This window comes from Pholis gunnellus (genome assembly GCF_910591455.1).
Source record: "Pholis gunnellus genome assembly, chromosome: 5".
NCBI lineage: Eukaryota > Metazoa > Chordata > Actinopteri > Perciformes > Pholidae > Pholis > Pholis gunnellus.
The window spans coordinates 27,649,017-27,673,635 of NC_136531.1; the positions used below are offsets into that span (position 1 = coordinate 27,649,017).

At 39.5% G+C, this 24,619-nt stretch overlaps 2 protein-coding genes across 3 annotated transcripts; one reads left to right on the forward strand and one right to left on the reverse strand.

Moving 5' to 3' along the window:
* Nucleotides 1-2,932: 2,932 nt before the first annotated feature.
* Nucleotides 2,933-10,925, reverse strand: ndufs8a (NADH:ubiquinone oxidoreductase core subunit S8a). 2 transcript variants are annotated; one of them, XM_079159719.1, is made up of 8 exons: nt 10,827-10,925; nt 9,930-9,985; nt 9,534-9,599; nt 6,958-7,047; nt 6,449-6,557; nt 4,600-4,663; nt 4,194-4,322; nt 2,933-3,614 (listed from the first exon to the last, which is right to left on the reverse strand). In XM_079159719.1, exons 2-8 carry the CDS (start codon nt 9,970-9,972, stop codon nt 3,483-3,485), a joined length of 633 nt encoding a protein of 210 aa, XP_079015845.1. In that variant the 5' UTR covers nt 9,973-9,985; nt 10,827-10,925; the 3' UTR covers nt 2,933-3,482. The 2 variants fall into 2 exon arrangements, with proteins under 2 accessions (XP_079015845.1, XP_079015846.1); XM_079159720.1 differs by lacking the exon at nt 10,827-10,925 and adding an exon at nt 10,433-10,500.
* A 10,437-nt stretch (nt 10,926-21,362) lies between these two features.
* LOC306695513 (violet-sensitive opsin) lies at nt 21,363-24,358 on the forward strand (the record flags this gene model as incomplete). Its single annotated transcript, XM_079158769.1, has 8 exons — nt 21,363-21,435; nt 21,889-22,028; nt 22,207-22,270; nt 22,475-22,600; nt 22,933-23,071; nt 23,158-23,322; nt 23,926-24,010; nt 24,149-24,358. The coding sequence occupies 8 exons, from the start codon at nt 21,363-21,365 to the stop codon at nt 24,356-24,358; spliced, it is 1,002 nt and encodes a 333-aa protein (XP_079014895.1).
* Between the last annotated feature and the right edge of the window lie 261 nt (nt 24,359-24,619).

The window sequence follows — 24,619 nt, forward strand, 5'->3', positions numbered from 1 at the left end:
ATTTATTAAATCTTCTACCAGCAACAACGCTACACCAAAGTCCCATTTCCCCTGCTTGAATCTCTACCTTTTCACAGATATTGTGCCTAACTGTTTTTAGGATCCTACAGTGAGATGTGTTTTCAACTAATGAGCAAGGACTGCTTGTGATCGATGAAAACTTCTGTGGGTACATCCCAAGTCTCTTAATTGCATCCTCGTTTCCCTCACTTGTGTCGTTTCCTTGCGTCTTAGTCCCTTCTACCAGGGATGCATGGAGAGATGAAAGGAAACCATACGAGGAGAGAGGAAACAAGGTAATGACAAATAAGAGACTTGAGATGTATGTGTGTTTATAGGATTAAATCCAAAATGGAAGAAGCCCCATCAGTGTGAGAATGGGCGATAGTGTTGAAGCGCTATGAGTGGTTGGAAGACTAGAAAAGTAAAGATCGACGATTCAATCCCTCCTAAGTCCCCATTTCAGGTGTCCTTTGGCACGATCCCACTGCAGACCCCAGTACAGCATTGAACAAGGTACCAGTAACCAGATTTGTTTGGTTCCTATGCCCTGACCAATGGGCAGGGGTCTCAAACTCATCTTCACTCTGGGCCACATCAGCATCACGGTCGTCCTCAAAGGGCCGGTTGTAAATGTAAGAATGTGTAAATGTAACTACTCCTAACATATTGGTAAATAACTGTCTCTGCATTTGATTATTGTTTATTCAAGTGTAAAAATATTGTACATGCTGTTATATAAATGTAAAAATATATTTAAGCACATTTCTGTTATTATAACTTAAATCCTTTTAATTTAGGGTTAAGAAACCCACATTACTCTATCAAACGTTTAAAGAAAATAGCAAAGACAAATATCAAACACATGTTATGACAATAACTTTGTTCAAAGCTTAAAATCCTTTCAAGGGTGCGTTTGCACAATCCTACATGAAGTATTTCATGTGTTGTAAAGCCACGTTTAAAGTAGTCTTCAATGTACTCACAATACATTTATATGTTAAATGTAACCTATGATGAGCTGCTTCTATGACTGTGTGTTTAAGTATCTCATCATTTTGACTTTCTATCTCATAATTTCGACTATGGGGATACTTGTATTATCAAGTCTAACTTAAAAAAAATGTTAAACCTTTTTTTTTAAACTTTTTTTTTTTTGCTAGTGGATTCGCGGGCCACATAAAATGACGTGGCGGACTTGAGTTTGAGACCCCTGGGCTAGCCTAACCCTTACAAGCAGGTTACAACCCGAAGTGTTATCAATAACCGATAACCACACACAAACCAAGAACACAGATTGGAACAGATACGTTCTCTCTCTTCAGCTAGTCTTGCATAGCCACAGCCATCTCTACCGCGCTATCCGTGCTAAAGACACTCTCCACTGGTATCATACCCCAAAGTACATTTATTTTATACTTTATCTTCACTGATAACTCGTTTTCTGCTTACTTTATAGGCCTGGAGGTTAGCTCAGGAGCCTACTTGGGAGGTAACATGAACTTGGGCTAATTTATTCAATTATGTAGTTTTATTAATACACAATTAAGTAAAATAAATAGAACTGAAAAGTGTCAACAGAACTGAGCAGCCAGTCAGGTTTGAATCATAGTAGGCTAAAGCATAATGATAATATAAAGTAAAAGAGTGCTTTGAGGTTATTTATTTTTTGTTTGCCTTCTTTTTCCAGGTTATTGTTGTGCAGTCCATATCATTTTTGTTTTTAAATGTGACTTTCAGAATTCCTTATTTCCTCCACCGTTCTCTCCTCAGAAAAGAATCCAGCAGAAAGTCTGTGACTGCTCCACATGATATCATGTTGTTCTAGAATACTGACAGAAAGCTGCTAAAAGGCCTAAATGCATTCCAGTATAAATAACAGGAATTGATCAATAGGAAGCATGCTGTGTTAATATTCATAATGTTGAAAGATAATGGAACTAGTCAATGTCATTGTAATGTTATATGACACTAGCATGCAAAAGTATGGATACGATGGGGGAAGATACCCCCTTAATAACACCATCTACCTACTGAGATGTGATCGGTGGCTTATATAATGTTAGTATCAACAGCATGATCACTCATAATCAGACCCAGTTTGGGGGAATGTAAACGATTAAATGTGAAAAAAAGTGAATTACCAAACAATATTTCATCAGTAAGGGTTTAACTAGCACTTCAGTATATTTCCTGTCCTTTAATGGAAATATAATACCTTACTATTTCAGAGATCATTTTTTACACATGGCCCAAAAATCAGACCTGCATAGAAACATAATTGTGGAAAGGGATGTTTTCCAGGGCGTTTTACCCAAAACTGCTGCTATAAATATTTCAAAAACGTATTTAATATTTAGTTCAAAACTAATAAGTACTCCACATGAATCTCCTAATACTTTAGTCAATATTTGTCAAATGTACAGAATCTTAAAAGCATTAAGGAAACATTTGACCAAGTTACCCTAATATCTGTTGTGCAAAACTGTAAACACACATTAACTTCAGTGACCTTTAATGGTCACAAAAATGTTTGTTTTTTAATTTATTGGTTTATTTGATAAGGGACAGTGCACATTAATAAAAATATTTCTGTAAATGCACCAGTTAGCCAAAAGGCTATTTTTCATCTGTACTCCCAAGAGGAAGATGTTACAAAATAAACCTAAAAACAGAATATAAGATTAAATTTGAAAGGTTATACAATATTGACGCTTTACAATGCATGTGGGTGGGCATCTTCCGCCATCTTACCCTTTATGATAATACTTGATGCATCCAATTCAGACAAAACAAAACATCCCTCTGGACTCAAGGTCCAATTACTAGCTTTTTCAAGAGCTTTCAAACACAGGGGTCACAGTCTTCATCGTGGAGTCTGTAGTTTGGTGACCTTGAGATGAAATTCAAGATGGAACTTTCACAATCCACACAGCGTTTCTCCCAAAATTTTATTTCTTGAGTCAGAGTGGAAAGACCATAAAACTCTGCATTGACATCCAAGATATTAACAATAATCCATGTATACTGGTGTGGGACATCAGAATTCTTCTATCTGCAATCAGTGAACAGCAACAATACAGCCACAGCATGACTCAGTCTCCGTGCTCTTTAGTCTCGTGTGACAGTGAACCACATGGATGACTGGATGATCACTGACTGGAGCATGCTGAGGCAGCTGGACTGCTGTACACTAATCACACAGACAGCCATCATTCTTCAATAAATATGTAATCCAAACAGTGACATGGTAAAATCAGAAACATATCAAAGTATATTCATCATATCGGAAGGGGATGACACTGAAACCAGAGGAAATGTGTTGGTGATGTTTGATTTCAAATAAAAGATGCATCGACAAACCCAAATCCCACCCTGAAGCACATCCACAGCTGAGTCTGTCTTCTTACAGTATGGACGTATGTGTGTGTTAGAGAGTTTATTCTTGCATGTGCTAACTGTACACTGTGTGTGTGTGGTGTCTATCGGTAGAGGAAATCAGCTTGTATGTTGGCAGCTATCTCTGCCTCCCACTTGTCTCCGTTGTTGAGGAGCTTCTCCTTGTTGTAGAGCAGTTCTTCGTGTGTTTCAGTGGAAAACTCAAAGTTAGGACCCTGAAGAAAGAAGATAAGAGAGAGGATGGTGAGGGGAACGTAAGAGAGAAGAAAGGGATCGTGGGTAAGAGCAGGATTAAAAGAAAGAGAGGAGAGGACAGAAGCAAAGCTGATGATCATCACATTCAGCACGGACAGACGATGGAGCTTTCAGGTTACCATGGCGCTGGTTTTTTATTTGGCCTTTTCTCTGACCCTAACAAGTTGTGACTTAAAATGTAGCCATTATCACTAGATTCTGCATTGGTTCCACTGTTCTGTTTGGGAACTAAATGTTGGCACTGCACAAGCTACAATGGGTTGGAAAACAACATCTCATTTGCATATCCATATACCATTCAATACAGCCAACTACATTTTCACAACATGCATGTCTGGCGATTATTTGCATTCCCTGTTGGTGGTCAGACCTTCACTTCTGCCAAAAAACAGCATTCAATTCTAAAAGAAGCACGGACCAAGCAACTCTGCAAAAGTGTTTCAGAAGTCAAAATGGCGACATCTGCTGGCGAACCATTAGTATCACATTTGGTGGATAAAATGCAAGACTATGTTGAAACAAAGTGATCATACACGAACCTCTACGATGGCGTCCACAGGACACGCCTCCTGACAGAAGCCACAGTAGATGCATTTGGTCATGTCGATGTCGTAGCGAGTCGTCCTCCTGCTGCCGTCAGCACGAGTCTCTGCTTCGATGGTGATGGCCTGGATACACACATTGTTGGAGATGAAGAGACACACAGACAGAGCTCCATCTCAGACTTTTCTCTGATCTGGTATTGAGATTGATTATAAATGGCTATATTTATTCACACCAGAGACGAAATGCATATTAACCATGCATTTTATGTGTTACTTCGCAGTAAAGACAGTTGCTTAGGGTTTAAACATATATATATAGCCGAAGTAGTTTTGTCTTGATCATATTAAAAGGCAAACATGATGCAATCAAGCCACGTCTAGTATGTTTGTGTGTGAATACCTGAGCAGGGCAGATAGCTTCGCACAGCTTGCAGGCGATGCAGCGCTCCTCTCCTGAAGGGTACCTGGTGAAACATCACAACAAACTAGAGCGCTGATACTGCACCAAGGACTCCAGAAGCAATTCATCTGGAGAAATTCAAAGACGCTTGCAAAATCTTTATCCTTGAATTAGCAAAGCTTTGTTAGCAGCTACTCCTAAATAAAACAAGTTAAATAAAACAGCAGGGAGGAAGAGTAAGCAGCAAAAATAATGGCGGACTTTTATTGTGAAGAAATTCTAGAGAATGAAAAAGTGTTACTCATTTAACCATGAAATATAACTGTCACTATCCGATCAGGCAGGTGAAACTCAACTGTCAATGGTGAACAGAAATATAGACAGATGATTTGGCACATTAATCATAAAAGCTGGATTGGAAAGATAAGTCAACCAGCCAATGTCCTCCAGCAGCGGTGTATGCACATCACTGTCAGAGAGACTGTGTGTACTGCAGACATTAGGCTCACCCCCTACATACAAAAAACCTTTGTTCAACATTGATATAATAGCCAGCAATGTAATTGGCACACAGCAGCTTTCTTTAGCAGATATCCATGAGACACAATATTTGCAGAAGGCATGGTCGATCTGACTTCTGACCACCCACTCTTGGAAGAATTTTCCTTTGTTCCAAGGGCAATAAATGCGCTTAATGCGACTGTGGCTCAGTGGTAGAGCAGGGTCATCCTTCAATCAGAGGATCGGTGCTTTGATCCCCGGCTCCGCTAGTCCATGTCGATGTGACCTTAAGCAAGACACTTAACCCCAAGTTGGGCGTATGAATAGTTAGTTAGTCCTGACGGGCAGGTAGCCCATCAGGACTAACGAACATGCTCCCCCAGGAGAATTTTATTTTAAATAGGAGCTTTTAAATGTAGCATTCTGGTGTACTCTGAGAAGAAAATTAAGTGATAAGACATTTACTTTAAGCAAAAAAATAATGTATTATTCAGTTATTAATCAGTATTTCAGCTCTATTATTATTAACCTTTATTGAGACAATAGTGTTCAGTTAAAAAGGGAGACGTCGGCAGCCACCGCTCACCGTCTCAAAACACCTCGAAGTAACAAAATGTACTTATTTAATACTTTTATTTCTAGTGTCAGAACAAAGTTTTTTTAAACATTTTTCAGAAGTGTCTCTTAAACACCACCTATTCTACACCCATTTTTTTCGTTCCTTTTTAAGAAAAACTATTTGGTTCACATGACGTGTTGTCTGAAATCCAAAGTGGTTATAGGTACAGCTCCCCCTAATCTGACAGTGGAAAGGTTTGAGGGGACGGGTTTGAGGGGACGGGTCCAGCTGGGATTATACCTCCCAGCTGGCCTGGGAACGCCTCGGGATCCCCCAGTATGAGCTGGAAAATGTTGCGGGCAAGAGGGAAGTCTGGGTCAGCCTGCTTGGCCTGCTGCCACCGCGACCCAACCCCGGATAAGCGGAGGAAAATGGATGGATGGATGGATGGATGGATGATAAATCAGTAAATCATGATTATTTCATTACGGTCTCCTCTTGACACCTCTTGGGTTAGTCTCTAAAATGACTCAATCACTCAGAATTAGAGAGCACTGTTCCGTATTGCAACAGGAGAATTCAATGAATTTAACTTTTCTTAAAATGATAAGTGTTGTCAAATGCGGAGTCCATCATTGTGAAAAACAAATAATCCCTGTGTGAATAGTTATTCACAATCTAACGTCTGAGCATCTTATCATTTTTAAATCAATTCGACAGACATCTCAAAGCATGCAAGTTATTTTCAAAATGTATACAACCCACAGTCCACTGAGTGGGCGTCCTCACCTGCGCAGTGCGTGTTCTCCTCTGAAGCGAGGTGACAGTGGCCCCTTCTCAAATGGGTAGTTGATGGTGGCGGGCTCTCTCAACAGGTAGCTCATTGTCATGCCCAGACCTGACATCCCAACACAAGCATTCATGTTTGAATGAGAAAAAAGAACATATCTCTTGAACGGACGCATACAGAGCACACGGACAAAGATTATTTTCCAGCAGCCAGTCCACCTCCAGTGGTGGAGGTTTCCTGTGTTCCTGCAATAACCTCCTAATGAAGCACTGCAACACATAGTGATAAATGAAACCTAGAAACAAAAGGCACAGAATAAACAAATATCTCAGCAGTCACAAACCCTTATGGGGTAGAATTCAGGTTGCATTCATTATTTTTGGCATGACTATTAGTAAAAAGAAAGATAAATGCAAGATTAGTTGTTTGTTAAAGGGAAAAACTCACAATTGAATAGTCTCACATGAGTAAAATGCACCGTTATGTATAAGTGTGAAATTCGGCTGACCTCTGAAGAGCTCTGTCCACAGCAGCGTCTGAGCAGCTCGGTCTGTGATGGACTTCATGTCTGTGGGGATCTCTTGGGCATTCACATACTCTGCACACACAAACACAAACAGGTCAGTTAGCTGGTGTTGAGAGTTGTTAGTGTAAACTGTGAGGTAGGGCTGCACGATTATGGCCAAAATCATAATCGCGATTATTTTGATCAATATTGAGATCACGATTATTCATTAATGACCAGTTACCGGACCTTAGAACACCGCCGTGCGCGATACAGAGAGCAGGGGAATAGTAAACGCGTGACCATGTAGTGACAGACGTGACATGCCGGCGTGTAAATAAATTAAGCACAAGTACTCGTCCTTCAAGCTCCCGTCTCTCTACACTTCTACTTCTACATGGTGCCTGCATGACAGCTCTCATCTTGTTCGCCCCCTGGTGGTTGGCTGACTGTTAATTGAGGAAGCGCTTGATTTGATATGTAGCAGAGCACGTATTTTAAACGTCAATATCGCAGACGATCATGCTCATTTAATCGTGGCAGCCAAAATCGTGATCGCGATTAAAATGCGATTAATTGTGCAGCCCTACTGTGAAGGGATTAAACAGATGATCATTTATGTGGGAAAGCGTAACATTTAAGAGCATATATCACAAAAGATGAAATCACTTTCATCAATCTTTCTATGTCATTTGGTCGAAGTCTTTTCTTCAAGCTTTGTGTTGTCAGGCTGCGTTGTAATTGGGTAATATGTAAGACATCTCCCTGATGTATACCATTTAATGGAATCTTCATAATTGGTGGATTCACTTGCAGAGGAAAAGACATGCAAACTTTCATTACCAACCTATAGTAATCAATATTGACAGCGTTGACGTGATTGTCAGTCAACTGCTTCAAAATTCTCTTCGGCAAAAACAGGTTTCAGGACTTCAAATAGAAAAATGATGCATGGAAACACATTACTCAGGAAATGACCTACACTGTTAGGAACTACACAAAATAGAGCTCAATATACGAATGACATTGTCAATGCTAAACATACCTGCAAGGTTCTATGCTTGTGGGCATCCTACTTTGAGTCTAGATGTGTGAACAGCAGAAAGTAAAACAGGAAGGCTTGAATTAACTACCGTATGTTTACCATGTAATGTCTGCTGGACACTGAGAATGAAAGCAGTCACTTCTGTATGTCACAAAGCTTAAAGAACCCCTAATTCAATGTCCCACTCTCTGGTATGACTGAGCACTTACACGGTTTCAGGGTTCATTATTCATTATCGTCATTGTACAACAGGGTTGTGCAACGAAATGCAGTGCTGTGTGGCGTTTATGACCTGTGGACAAATCTGCCTTTGCTGGAGAGGATGTGTCCAAAACCATATTGATAATGTTTGTTTATAAACAGGTTTCATTTCCCTAAAGTATATATCCCATGAATGCAAAGCTTTTCAGTAGCTGACATGAGTTTTGAATGTCTAAGTTTCCCAGCAGCACATGGACCACCACATAGAGAAGACTGTGTTCCTTCCCTTTTACTCCGACTGTGAGCATGTTTCAAAAGTGCTGAGGCTTCTCCTTCAGAAACACATCAGATCCCCAGTATTACATACTAAACTGAGGCCAAGGCCAAGTGAAGCAGCTTATATTACAGATTATAGGAGATGTGCTAAATTAACAAAAGGTGACTCCTACCATTAAAACAAAAAAGTCAGTGCAGGGCCTAAGGCACCTTAGCTGAATGAATAGGAAGGAAACTCTGGTGAAAGTTCTCTACAATGTTTTGCTTTCATTTCTGTCTGTATAACTTTTTTTGTAAGTTTCTGACTGAGACTCTTCTGTTGCTGCTCTAGAAACAATATTCAGTTATAATTCAAATAGAAATCCATTCCTGTTCTGCATTTTTTTAATGATAATAGAGAAAAAAAAAATTCTTTAGATTAGTTCATCATTTTAGAAAAAGCTCCTCCCTACAGATGAGAGCGGAAATATTGTTTGTTCATATGTTAAATTGTGCTGGACACAGGATGACTCCTACATTCTCAGAGTCAGTCTGATTGGCATCAAACAAGTTTCAAGTCATAAATCCGGCGGATATATCCAGGTGTTAAACTTACATTTGAGGTGAGGACATTTTCCAAATAAGCAGATGCAGCCTTCTAGTGTCAAACTCCAGAAGATGACAAGCAGGGTTTTGACAGGAGGTTAACTTTAAATGTAAGGCCCAGGCTGGAAATAAGTATAGGAATTATTTTAAGTCTTTATAAATACATACTGTATGACTTTTTCAACATGTTCACTAGTATAGAGTTGTTGTGCCTCACAATGAACACGCTATTATGAATAGCTATTATAGTTAGAAAAGTTCAAAGTACTGCAAAACTGTTTCTGCTGCCAAAGCAAAGTGGACAGTGGAGGAAAAAGGGCCTGAAAGGGTCTTTCTGACCAAATGCTGCAGCTATCATTTATTGAGAGCTGACAGTGTGGGATTTTTCCCATCATAACAGACAATATCGGGTATACTTTTTTACTTCCAATACTTCCATCGAGCGACCTTTGTGTGTTGTTGTGGCACTTACTGAATCCTTCCCTTTGTGTGGACACACTGAAGGACCTCACTAGAATCTGGCTGGCCATAAAGGTGCCTGAAAGGAAAGATAAAGCGCATTATCATTAAGATACTACATCTCATTGACTATACAACTGAAGGATAGTACACACAGGTACCTGATGTGTGCTTAACAATATCTTACTATGACAAAGACACATCTTCTTGTGTTTGGTCTTCTGCTGAGAGCAGGCAGATCTAGTTGTATAATCTGACATGGCTCCTATTGACACACCTATGTGATTTGAGATCTTAACACTACGTTGTGTCATTTCCAAATGATATACTTATTTTATAAAAAAAAATGTTCAACTACTATCATATCAGTTGCACTGTAATTACTAGGGTTTTGGGTGAGACATCTTACCTGGCCTTGATACGGAGGAAAGTAAACGCAACGTTGCAGCCATCACGTCTTTGAAGCTGGAACCAGACAAGAAACCATGAGGGAACTATTCACAAATAACTGCTGCATCAAAACATGATCGTATATTTATTATTTTAAGCTAAAATTGGTCTCTACATAGTAAACAGTCATTCGATACTCGCAGTTGTCTGCCAAAACCTAAATGACGCAAGGTAGATTCTGACAAATACTATCCGATGACATTGCGAGCCCTATTGCTAACTGTTAATGGAACTGTAACGTTAGCTAGGTTGTGAAGTTAAACCCGCTTCACACTCAAAACAACTATCGCTGAATACCGACATAAACGTTAGCTGTGCGGTTTCACAGCTGTCAACGTTAGCCTTGTCCCACTCACTATTACGAACTCTAATATTGAGGCACAGCAATCGAACTTTGATTTGAACTATTAACGTAAAACAGGAACTCTTAACGTAAAACAGGACTTCTTGACCCAAGCTTACCCTGATGTAACGTTAACACTAGCAATTCCCGCTAACGTACTCCGCTAGCATGACATTGTTTAGCGAACGTTAGCCAACAGTACCTTGCAAAACACACACAAAATACCATTGTGACAACTCAACTTCCCAGCACATCATAACTGTTCTGTGCACAATAAATGGTCGTTGGTTTTGGGTTTAGTTTGTGTAAAGTAAAGGCTAACTTCTAAGCATTGATCAGTAGCCAAGTACCAGAACATAAGATGCTGTCAAGGACTTTTGCACAAAGGTCGCTTGAGGGCTATTCTGTTCCTTTCAAGGTCAGATATAAAAAATAATAAATTAACAATGTAATGCGACAAAATTATCCTTGTAAGAAATACAATTTTATGAATTTAAATTATTTTAAACTCACCGAAAAGTCGCTATTTGGCCTTCTAAACCAGAACAGCGGACGATATGTGGAACGGACCTTGCGTGTACAGGAAGTTTCCCGGCGTCATGGGGTACATCCCAATTCTCTTAATTGTCATTTCCTCGCTCCTCGGTCCTCGCTTGAACCGGAAGTTGTTCTGCACCGCCATATTGACGGCCGTCCCAAAGCTCTTATTTAGCTCGGAGGAGCGAGGATCGAGGAGGGATCTCCGAGGAGCCATGAGCCAGGACGCACGAGAACAGCCTTCCAGGAAGTGTTTTAACGGCCGACACGCCCCCTCATTGTTCATCAGTTATGTGATTGGACGCTGCAGCCGATCGGACTGATACGATTTTCACTGTAAACAGTGAAGACGGATCACAGATTAAACTCTAGTTTATATTTGATTATTTTTCTGATTCACCATCTGGTCTAAATATATGTTCATTGTAGACAGAACAACAAAAGGACCACAAACAACTTTATTTATTTATTAGAAAGATTAGTCTTTTCATGATCTGATATTTCCCTCAATACCTTTTATTATGGAAACAATTAAAGAGAGAGCTTTTTACATCATTTATTATCATTTCATTCAGTCACGTGAGGCTGATCATCCCTGAGTGGCTCATTTGATGAGTTTTATAATTTGAGTTTAACCTGAAACGTGGAGCCTAATAAATTCATTCCAGTAGTCAAGAGAAACAATAATCATATTCTGAGTTAATTAATATTGACGTCACAATCTGAATTTCAAAACGTACAGATGCAAATAATTCATAAATAAGACGAACGCATTCCGCCGGTAGAAATCGATCCTGCGCTTATAAACAGAACACAGTTTGTTAACAGACTACAGAGAGACAACACCTCTACAGTGATGATAACTGTGTGTCTTTATTAGTTATTATTATTATTAGATACTATTATTAAGTACAGTGATCATGTGAACAGATACAAACTTCTCAAAAGTCTCTCCAGTTGTTAAAACCGACTGACAGCTGATCCAGCTGTGATCTGTGAAACAGAAGTTGCTTCACAGCTGAGGAAAGAATGTCTCATGTCTCTTAAAACACATTTCCTTGTGTCCTCTCTCCTCGCATGGTTTCCTCCATGCATCCCTGGTGGGAGGGACTAAGACGCAAGGAAAGGACCCAAGTGAGGGAAACGGGGATGCAATTAAGAGACTTGGGATGTACCCATGTACCTCCTCCTCCTCCTCCTCCTCCTCCTCCTCCTCTTCTTCTTCTTCTTCTTTGGGGTTTAATAACGACAGCTTGTGTCCTTGGTATTTAATTACTGCCATCTTTTGCTTTAGTTTACTCCTACAGTGTCCAGTATGTCAGATTTTTCTCACCAGTCAAGTTCTCCTCGGGGAGATGATCAAACGTCTTCTGCCATGAAGACTGGTTGGATATTTCCCTATAACGTGAAGTGTGCTGTTTAGATTATTGTTTCCCATTCTTAATCCCGTTATACCTCCTATTTTGGAGTCCTTCCACTTCCTGGGCTCCACCATAGACCAGGACATCAAGTGGGAGCTGAACATCAGCTCCATCATGGGTACATGACAAGTCTCTTAATTGCATCCCCGTTTCCCTCACTTGGCTCCTTACCTTGCGTCTGTCCTTGCGGAAACCATGCGAGGAGAGAGGAAACGAGGAAATATATTTTAAGAGACATGAGACGTCCTTTCCTCAGTTGCGTCACTTGAAGCGACGTCTGTTTCTGATGACAGCGGATCACAGTCGGCTTTAACAGCTGGAGAGACTTTTGAGAAGTTTGTGTCTGTTCACATGATCACTGTACTTATAGTAACTAATAATAATAATAACTAATAAAGACACACAGTGATCATGACTGTAGAGGTGTTGTCTCTCTGTAGTCTGTTACTGTATCTGTGTTCTGTTTATAAGCGCAGGATCGATTTCTACCGGCGGAATGCGTTCGTCTTATTTATGAATTATTTGCGTCTGTACGTTTTGAAATTAAGATTGTGACATCGACATTAAATAACCCAGAATATGATTATTGTTTCTCTTAAATGGTAAAACTCATCAAACCTGACACTCAGGAATGATCAGCCTCACGTGACTGAATGAAATGATGATAAATGATGTAAGAAGCTCTCTCTGACTTTAATTGTTTCCATAATAAAAGTTATTGAGGGAAATATCAGATCATGAAAAGACAAATCTTTCTAATAAATGAAGAAAGTTGTTTGTGGTCCTTTTGTTGTTCAGACTATGAACATTTATTTAAACCAGACGTGAATCAGAAAACTAATCGAATATAAACTAGAGTTTAATCTGATCTGTCTTCACTCTGGTGTTAAACTCAGTCAGTCAGTCTGATCGGCTGGAGCGTCCAATATTTTTGGGGCGATTTCTTTATGTATACAAAACTATGACATATTATTCCATTATTCTTGACATACAATATACAATGGCAGTGTGACTATATCCGTCAAACTATACTGTGACGTTTTACGACCTTTTCGACACACTATACTTTCATAATTGTTCAGCATACTATACAATGACTTTGTGACTTTCTTCAACATACTTTACCTTTAATGTTTTTGACATACAATACTGATTTTTGTTTTGGAATACTATACTATATATATATATATACACTATGACGTCTTCATTAGTTTTTTGTATCCTACAGATTTTTTTTTAACCAAACTACTGTACATTTGTTATGACCTTTTTGACATAATATACTACCGCTTTTAAATGACTTTTATCAACGTACTAAACTATGACATTTTAAAGTAATTTTTGACATGATATAATATATTACTTTGACATTGTTATGACTTTTTAACACGCTATACTATTACTCTTGTCTTTTATGACTTTGCAATTTTAATTTGACACTATACTATGACTTTATGACTATGTTGAACATACTATACTATGACTTTTTATGACTTTTTTTACATACTATATTATGACTTTTTTGTGACTTCTTTCATCATATTATACCGACATTTTTTTCGACATACTATTCCGTGTCTTTTTTCGACATTCTATACTATGACTTTATTCAAAATACTCTGCTACGATTTTTTTTCTACATACTACACTGACTTTTGTGTGACTTGTTATGACATACTATACCATGACTTTTTCGACATGCTATACATGCTATACTATGCTATACAAAAACTGCAAACAATGAAAACAAACTAGACCCTGCCCAGTCCCAAAATCACATCACTAGTACCTCTTATAGTCAACAGTCTGTAAATCATTAAAAATATACACAAGGCTCAACTATTTACAGTCACTTTAAAGAAGCACAGTGGTGAGCTGCTCAGGGGTAATCACAGCCGCCCTGACTGTGAGTGTCAAACATCTCTTCCAACCTCCTAGCTCAGAAGAGACAGCTGTGGGATTATTGGAATGGACTGGTGATGTCAGGATGGAGAAGAGTACCAAGGCACAATCGGAGTCTTGAATGCCAGGCCAATCAGGAAATGAGAACCCCATCGTGATGGATGAATCCTAGTGACACTGCAGCTTCTGTTAAAATGTGAGCAGAAAGAACAGAACACCCCCAGCTAACGGCAGAGGCCGAAACCACATACTAACCTTTCTTGTACTTCCACCCGTCCATCAACGAGTACCTCAAGCACAAGAAGTACCCAGAGGTGAGAGCATGTCACAAAACCTCACAAACATCACAAACCCCTTTAGTTTGAGCCAAAGTTTTGACATTAATCAGCTCTACTTTGTGGTTTTGAATCTGATAACTTTTACCAAACGTGTACAATACACACACACACACACACACACACACACACACACACACACACACACACACACACACACACACACACACACACACACACACACACACACACACATTAACTTGAGGCAGAATTTCAAACAACACACTCGTCACGTGAAGCCTGACGAAACGTTTCCTCTGATCGAATGACTTCACGTGAGGACTTTAGGTTGGCAGCACATAAAAAGCAGGTTTTTTTCAAAGAGTATCAACATATTGGAGTTCTTAAAATGTTTCTCATGAGCAGAAATAATGTACATTTATGTTACAATGCAGAAAAAAAGAAATCTATTACATTCTTCTTCGGACAAATTGTCCTTTTCAGCTTAAAGAAGGAATTTGCTTTTCACATTCGTTCATTTTATTGTGAAAAGTGAAATAATAATTTGCCTTTTGAACAAAACTCAAGTTAAAATCTGGTTGGCCGGCTCTCTATTAATACAGGCGATGACAGAACTCTCTTTTTTCCTTTATTTCCTTTCATTTATTTCATTGTATTTATTTTTATTCTATTATATCCATAATTGTTGAGGTAACACTACAGGTACGTTGGTTAATGTGTTTGGGTTGGAGAGGGGAGGCTGCTCATGTTTATGTGACATGAAAACCTCCTGAATATAAGTTAAAACAAGTGTAATTGTACAAAAATCAAGGCATCCTGAGCCAAATAACAAAAAGTGGTAGCAGTCAAAGTCTATTCTGAATCCAAAGTTACAGGTCAGATATGCTACTGGTTTACACGACAGGAGTTTGGTGCAAGTATCTTAGCATCCTACATCAGACCCACGGGAAGCTTGAAGTGACCTCTGAGGCAGACTGGCGCAAAGACTTCCTGCCCCCAGGTAGCACTGAAAACTGGCCGACCATCTTTACACTCTGCTGACGGCAGCCTGCGGCTTGCCCCACACAGCGAACTAAGCCACACAGTGACCTATCACTGGCAGGACTCAAGAGTGCGACTGAGTCTTCCCCACAGTTCAAACACTCACCGTCAGCATTGGCTCCGAGAAGCCAGCTACTAGCTGGGGGCAGTTCTGAAAATATGCTGCGGCCTACCTCAGAGCTATCCAGCTGTCCTCTGTGGAGTTGTTTTTTTTCCATACTATACAACATTTCTACAACTGCAGTTGGCACCGTCACCTTTGGTTCCGAGAAGCCATGGGCTACTAACCAGAATGTAGTTGTTAACATATACTGCAGGACACTCTCCAAACAGCTCAACACAGTGAGCATGAATCTGCTTACATGAAAGGGCAACACCCGACTGTAATAGGTTGACAAGCCTCAGCCAACTAGCCGGATGATAGACCTTCACGTCAACAGGGAGCCCCCCAGGAAGCCTGACCACAGTCAAATAAAATAAAATTGTACTATAAATTATGAGCAGTTGTTTTCCCACGGCCTACCTCAGAGCCTCAGAGCCTCAGAGCTGTCCGGCTGTCCTCTGTAAAGTTTTGGAAGATACTGAGTTTAATTTGCACAAGCACCTGGCTTCATACATAAGATGACACGTCAACATTCTAATTTATTCGAGTCAGAGAACAGTGCGTGTTCCATCCAGCATTCTATTCTATTCTCAAGGGCAGATAATGTCTTCTTTTATGAATTCACTATTTGCTAGTCCAGCGTTCACTATGTTTTCCAAGGCACAGTTTTCACAAAACTCCACACATTATGACCCGTTAGCAGTAATGAAATAACACTGTATATTACAAATAAAATGTGTCTATTGCTTTGCAGAGTCACAAGTCAGAACAAAAGTTTAAGCTGTTGCAAGTAACTCAACAAATTCTCCTTTTAACATTGTTAAGCTGTCTATGTTTGCAAATTCATATTCAAATGCTAATATATTGCATCCCGTGTACTTGATGGTAACTATAGCAACATCCAATCTCACCTGCTCCTGAGTTTGGGAATTAGTCAGTTGATGGATTTAAGACCTTAAAACTGTTTTGAACTGAAGTATTTGGTGGTTAATAGTTATTAAGACAAATAATAATAATAAGTCTTTCTATTAATTATTTTTTGTTTGCGTGGCACGTTTCACCGCTCTGATTGGAAGAAAAGATTACCCAATTTACATTTTACTACTATGACTTTTTTTTACATAATATAGGCCTACTATGACTTTATTCAATATGCTATACTGTGACTTATTTATTACTTTATTCGACATGCTAAAGCTAAACTATGACTTTTTTTAGCTCGTGAAGTAATTCATATTTTGCTAGCTACAACGTTAGCGAGCAAGCAAGCTAAGGTTAGCCAGCTAGCTATAATTTAGCTACGCTGCATGGATTTGGCAAAAACCTTTTGGACATACTTTATATTACTTTTTTCAATATACAATACTTAAACTTTTTAGACATACTGTAATATGGATTTTCTTTGACTTGGTCCATATTATTTTGCAACAAAGGATGTTCTGCTTAATATTTAAAATGTAAAAGGTACTGTGGACTCTCATCTTAGTATAAATATTCATTTTTAATTGAAAGCTTCCTAAAATTCCTCTTTTTGGGGTCCCAGTAAAGGAGGACGATGCTATAGGATCTCTGAAGTATACATAAACTGCAGGCTTGCTATCTTAGTGAGTGTGCAGTATGAGAACAACGGAACTGTGACTCTACTAGCTGTACCAGACAGGTTTGGCTAGCTGGATGCAGTCATGCTAATAACTTAAAACAACGGGAACAGATCCAGCACGGACAGTTACGGGAGTGCGGGATGAGGAGGTAAGGAAACATGAAAAAACCAGGTTTGGGAGTGAGGGATGAGGAGGTAAGGAAACATGAGAACACCAGGGCACACATGAGAACTCTGTCAAGCTACATATTAGGCAAAGTGAACATCTGTTCTTCTACATAGTTGTCCTCAGTCTCATCTGCTTAACTTGGTCATGGAGGCATCAACATTTAATAGAGATGGTAAATTAACAGTGAAAACTCATCATAGCTTATATCTATATATGTATTTTATATTAATATATATATATACATTATATATATATATTGAATTGCCTGTGAGGGTGACAAAAATAAGATGTTATTTACTACTTTTTTTCGTGTTGGAATAAATGTTAAATATTTAACTGCAAAGTAGTAATGCGTGTTTGACACCTTAATTTGTTTGCATTAAATCATACTGGGATGTTTGCTGAAATTGATTGGATGGCCCTACCTAGAACATTTTCCACCAGCCGCCACTGGTCCAATCACATGACTGATGAACAATGAGGGGGCGTGTCGGCCGTTAAAACACTTCCTGGAAGGCTGTTCTCGTGGTTCCTCGTTCATGGCTCCTCCTTGATCCCTCCGCCCTCCTCAATCCTCGCTTCTCCGAGATAAATAGGAGCTTTGGGACGGCCGTCAATATGGCGGCGCAGAACAACTTCCGGTTCGGGCGAGGAATCGAGGAGCGAGGAAATGATAATTAAGAGACTTGGCATGTACCCCAAGAAGGCTCAGCAGAGGATGTACTTCCTGAGGCAGCTGCAGAAGTTCAACCTGCCAAAGTCAATGATGGTGCACTTCTACACAGCCATCATTGAGTCCATCCTCTGCTCCTCCATCACAGTCTGGTATGCTGTAGCCACTGCCAAGGACAAGGGCAGACTGCAGCGCATCATTCACTCTGCCCGAGAGGGTGATTGGCTGAAATCTGCCGTCCCTCCAGGACTTGTTCTCCTCCAGGTGCCTGAGACGAGCAAGAAAGATTGTAGCCGACACCACTCACACTGGACACTGTTTGAGTCCCTTCCATCTGGCAGGAGGCTGCGGTCCATGAGGACCAAGACCTAACGCCACATGAACAGTTTTTTCCCATCTTCAGTTGGGCTCATCAACAAAGCCTGGGACCCCCACTGACTCTGACTCTTACATCCCCAGGACAATTTCCTACCGTTACACACTCTTGCACATCCTTTCTCTTTTAATAATCACTTGTCACTTGCATGACATACATGTTTTAACATACTCGTACTTGTTCGTTTGCTTACCGTATTTTATTGTAAACTTTCCTATTTTCAATTTTATAATTATGTCTTATACTATTGCACTGGGTTTTACTGTTACGCATTATTCACCTAGCCAAATTCCTTGTATGTGTGTAATGTACGTACTTGATAATAAACAGTTTCTGATTCTGATTCTGATTTCCTATTTCCTTCACTATTTCTCACAACTCCTGTTCTATTTTGTTATAAGTACAGTGGCAAAGCTCTCACTGCCCCGAAACACACTATCAAAGGCAGAGTCTATTTAACCTCAAACTCAGATCTGATGATCCACACACAATACTTCCATATAGCCTTGATCTGAATAGAGCTACATCTAACCCAGCTACCCACTCCACTCCTGCAAGACATCTCATGATATTTATCAATTTTATTTACACTTATCCTCCACACTTTTAATATGCCCTCTCTCTCTCCATATCAATCTCGGGTTAAAGTTATTTCCTTATAATTTCAGGTTATTACCCGTCCTGAGATTCTTTCTTGTGAAGAACATAACTTTTGGTTTTCTCCACTGAAAATGTAAATCTCCATTTTGTCCCCCACATTTCAACATTTCAAAATGTTTCTTAATTATATGTGCTACATTTCTCCCTCTTTTCCACAGAGACCTTTCACCTGCAAACAGGGATCTATCCATAACCATTGTCATATTTACAAATATATCATTTATTTATCATCACAATGCTAAAGTTAATAGAGATCTTAATAAACAAATAAACAAACTCTCTGTTCCACCTGACCTGGCTGTGTCCTTTCTCTTTCTTCTTGGCTAGTCGCCTTAATGAATCATCTTCCACTCACCACCTCTTCCCACTACCTTTCCCTCCTCTCATCACTATAGTTTCATTCTTCCTCACTAAACTCTCGCTGTCTGCCATCCTGTCACAACCGTAAACAACAGTATAAGAATATCGTTCCAGGCCTATACAGGCTGGGATTTGACAAAGCTCCTCACAATAGCCAAACCGAAAACTATTAAATCCAGATTACTGCAAATCCAAAGTCACTATTTATATATATTTTAAATAAGCATAGCAACATGCAATAATTCAAACTGTCCACAAAAATGTCCACTTCTTCTCCCCATAGCTTAACTAAAGACACAGAGTTGTATCAGGGTGTGTGGGTTAACTGGGGGTTTATTCATTATTATTTAAAAAGAAACACTATGCTTCTTAAAAGGTTATCCGTGTAAACCTGCACAGTGACTGTTAGATCCAAGCAGTGTAAAGTATTAATGGTTGTAATTCTGGCAGAACTTAATATACAACTGCACAGATGCTTTAAGAGAGAAATACAGTAACTCCATGTTCCTGCTACAGTTTAAAAGCATATGTTTTCGACACATTATTTGCATCTCATTCCTGATAGAAGCTTATTTTCCTTGTTGTTATTATCATCACCGACAGTATAACGACAGAAGTAGTTTGTAGTAGTAGAAGCTGAATTACAGGCACACACACACAATGTGCGTCAGAGCAATTCTAGTTGAGTTAAATGGAGCATGTGAATTTTAATTAAAAATGGTTTTGATGACACATGCATTTGAGCTCTACGCTACAAACACCTATTGTTGAAGGCTGTGGACTGACGGCTCAACGTAAAAGTAAGTTTATCCTTTTCTCTATCAAATAGAAAATACTGTCAGACTGAGATTTAACACTGTGTCTGTCCCTATGCAAAAGTAAACTGTCTTTATCTGTATGAACACATGAGAGCTGTAAAATACGGTAATGGGTTGGATATCATTAGGTGATGTAATTGACCATCTCACTCTATGTTTTTAATTTACAGGACATTCCGCTGCTGGTAAATAAGGAGCATACTGCTAAGACACGTAATGTTTTAGTGTTGTACACACCATTTGCCAGTAGGTTTCTCTTTGTGTTCTGGGTATAATTGTACAATCATCTCAGTACACACTATACAGTATAGATAGCTGTATAGGGAAAGACATTTAAAAAATGTATTCAATATGCACACTTCCTGTACATAAGTTGTAATTTCAGACACTAGCTGTCTTTGTTCATATATGCTGTTGAATATGTTAACTTAACATTCATTATGTTCTATATTTTTCGAAAGAGTTCATTGTTCAACCAACAGTATTTTGAACTGCATATTTATAGTGCATATGCATTTTAGTTGTCAGTTTCTCCAATTAGTTGATCTTGTGTTGTTCCTTTGCTGTTATTTGCACATATTTGGACTATGCAGTGATTTATATTTGTTCACACTTCCCATTTGCATTGTCAGTTATAGTGTGTCTAATACCCAGTCCTTGTTATTTTCAGTTGTTCTTTGCGGTATCAAGTCATTTAGTTCATGCAATCTAACTGTTGTTGCAGGACTAGTTATTAAAGTTGTCTTCCGCCACTTATGCTATTGTTTCTGACATTATGAGAATGTAAGACATTAAATCACACACAGCCACGACATTAATCCAGGTGACATTAAATACCTCAGCCATCAGCGTTCAAATCACAGCAAGTCAAACATTCAAAAGATTGAACGTAAAAGATTACAAACACATTCTAACTAGGGTGATGAGTTTACAAGTCAAGTCAACTTTATTTACATGTATATATTCCAATTTCACAAATCACAAATTAACCTCAAGGGGCCTTACAATCTGTACAACATACGACACCCTCTGTCCTTAGATTCTCCATTCAGATCAGGACAAACTCTCTAAAAAAACTTTTAACTGGGAAAAGATGGAAGAAACCTCAGAAAGAGCACCAGAGGAGGAATTCCCTGAACTGGACAGACATGCAATAAAGGTTGAGGGTACAGAATTGACCAACACAGTAAAATAAAAATGTAAGCAAAACATGTTCTTTAAGGACTTTGAGCAACTTCATGTGTCTCCAAGTAGATAGAACCTACTGCACAAACACAAGAGCAAAACTCAAGCACACCATTCACACAGGAGAAAAGAAACAATCACACATACACGGGGGAGAGGGACAAGAGCAGAATCTCCTTGGGGACAAAGATCCAGCTCCAAACATCTGGAATGAAGAGAGCTTGGATACAGAGGGTTCACTTACCATAAGCCACAATTTTCCATTTAAAAATGAGATTATTTTAATGTGCAACCAGTGACTAATTGCAGTTAGAAGAAGTATTCAAAATGGTATTAAACCTCAGTCAGCAGTAGCAGCTCTGACTTCCCCCAACTACATGCTGGTGGCTACTCTATAATAAACTCTGATATGCTTTGTATTCTTTATCTTCCAGTGAGTGAGTGGTTTAATGTGACTGTGTTCATGGAACGTCCATGGCCAGAGGCAGAGAGGTGGCTGCTGGTGGCTGTGTTGGGACTGGAGATGATCATGGGAGTTGTGGGAAACTGTCTTGTTCTGCTGGTCAAAGTCATGGTAAGGTGTTACGGTTGTTCCTTATATTGGTTTGAAATGTTATTCATGTTAGTTGTGTCTGTAAGTACAGAAGACCAGAATGACCAGAATCAATGTAATGTTTTGGTTTTGTGTAATCACTAATTTTTGTGTCATATCATCATATGTTCAATTCTCTTCTTCTGTCTTTCATTTTCAGTGCAGGGGTCAGTTCTACTGTCATTATTGGCTTCCTCTCTTCAGCCTCACCATGTCAGATTTAGGTACAATTTACACTGACACTAATGCCAGTGCATCACATGATTAAATGTTGAAATTTACATTATTGGTGTATCAAACTATCTTACAAACCCACCTCATAAAGTATTTTGATTATAGTATAGAATAACACATCTGTCACAGTGTTTGACATGTCATTTCAGTGCAGGAAGTCATAATTTCTCATAATGAACCACTGTGTTGTGAAGGCTGCTCCCTCCTCATCATCTCCAGCTCTCTGTTGGCCATGCTGACAGGAGGTCAGAGGTCACCATGGTGTGAGGTTGTCAGCCTGCTGAAGTTCGCCTTCATCACCTCCTCCATAGGGAGCATAGGTATGCCACCAGTTCACTTTGCACCCAGAAGATTTGAGATTTGAATGGTATGCCCTTCACAGAGGCCAGAAAACACAGCACTCTTTTTGAATCAAGCTAAAACTGAAAACAGCATCAATCTTTCTTGCATTTACGAACACTAGCATCAGATGCATCTAACCACTTCACTCAAGCAGAACTAGCCGTGATTACCGTCCTTGCATCAGTACTACAGTGGTAGAAAAGTAACAATGTTGTATTAATACCAAAGATGATTAATACCTTTGTAGTAGGAAAAAGTCCCATAATTGCTTTGAAACAGTCAGTTTGAGGGTGTCTGTTTTCCTTCACAGCTGTCCTCTGTGTGCAACAGCTGATTGGCATGGCCTCCACAAGAAGTCCTCTCTTTGTTGTCATGGTAGCAGCCTGCTTGGCTTCTTGGGTGACAGGGGTGGTGATTGGGAGTGTCCCTGTTGTCTACGCCTGGATCAGGTATGACGCTTGCTTAATGCTTTCACTTAGTGCTCCATGGTCAACATATTGTTTCTACTCAACATCATGTCCTCTCTTTAACACAGGTACGACCCTGCAGAGATGCTGTGCGCTGTCTTTTGGGAGAACAGCTACTCAGATATGTTGGTCTATATTCTCTGCGCTTTCTCCATCTGTGTCTTCCTGCCCTTCCTCCTCATTGTCTTCTGCTCTCTACTGAGTGCCACTGGCTGCTGCTCAAGCTGCAACAGGTGAAATACCTGAGAAAAGTTCATTTCAAGTTACACCACATAAGCTGGAAACTGGTCAGAGGATTTTTTTAGTCATTGATGTTGTTTATGTCAGGTCAGGTCCAATCAAAAGTTTCCCTTCCATGTACACGGATAAAGTCAAAGAACCCTTTCGTCATAATTAGTTTTCGTCAAAGATACCAAACACTGGTTCCAGCTTCTCAAATGTGAGGATTGGATGCTTTTTGTTGTCATATATGATTTTGAAATTGAATGTGTTTGGGACAGTTGGTCGGATAAAACAAGCAATTTTAAGATGTCACCTGGGACTATTTTCTGGCACTTTGAAGACAAAGCTATTGATTGAGTAATCTGAAAATAATCATCACACTCGTTAACGAAAATAATTTGCCATTGCAGACCTGACACTGTCGACTTTGAGACTCAACTCTGATCCTTGGGGTTTGGGGAGGCGGATTTACCAAAAGGCCTCTATTGCCTCTAGTTTTATTACAGAAAGGCCTAAAAAATGTACTGTCGCTCACTGCAATATTACCTGTCATACCACTAGATATAAATTCTGCATTCCTCGCTCCTCTCTCCATCTTGTACTCTTTGTCTCAGTGATGATGAAGCGGATCTGTCTACAGTCAGTCCTCTGCTGGTGGCCTCCTACATGCTCTGCTACACCCCCTTTGTTGCATCTGAGGTGACACATGGACTCTCTCACTAGTTGCACACATGGAACAACACTTGAGCTTTTGTATCTGCATGTACACAGACGTAAACGCCACAGTGTGAACGTATACTTGTCCACTCACAGACTTTGTTTCTTTCTCTCCATCAGCTGATCCTGCTGGGTAGGATGGATTTGTCCCCGGCACCTGATTGGTTAAGGACACTGTCATCAGTGATGTCATACCTGGACTGTAGTCTGAACCCTCTTATTTACTGCTCCCATCAGAACTTCCGGGAGGCAGGCCTGGCCCTGCTATGGACCAGAAGGAAACCATCAGCAGAGCCTGTTCTCACTTCTATCACTAGACATGAGGTGTAAACATGTGAGGTGTTCCACATTTATTCCCCAGAAATATCAAGAACCCAACAATGACACATATCATAAACAGTTGCATTTATCTGAGGTCAGTATGTCATTACTGGCATGTTTTTTTCATTTCTCCTACTTTGTTATCCCTATAATATATAATATCAAGTCATTTAATTTTTCTTTCTTTTCGGCATGTTGAAAGTAAAGAAATACATATTCTAATTGCTACATTCTGTTTTTGTTGCGATAATTCAACTAAAAGTTGGAAAT

What these genes read in the sequence shown, in the direction of transcription:
- ndufs8a (XM_079159719.1), bottom strand. Translation starts at nt 9,972, where the DNA reads ATGGCTGCAACGTTGCGTTTACTTTCCTCCGTATCAAGGCCAG. An exon ending in TTCCTCCGTATCAAGGCCAG is followed by an intron (nt 9,600 to 9,929) that starts GTAAGATGTCTC and finishes CTTTCCTTTCAG; the next exon opens with GCACCTTTATGGCCAGCCAG. An exon ending in CACACAAAGGGAAGGATTCA is followed by an intron (nt 7,048 to 9,533) that starts GTAAGTGCCACA and finishes TTGTGTGTGCAG; the next exon opens with AGTATGTGAATGCCCAAGAG.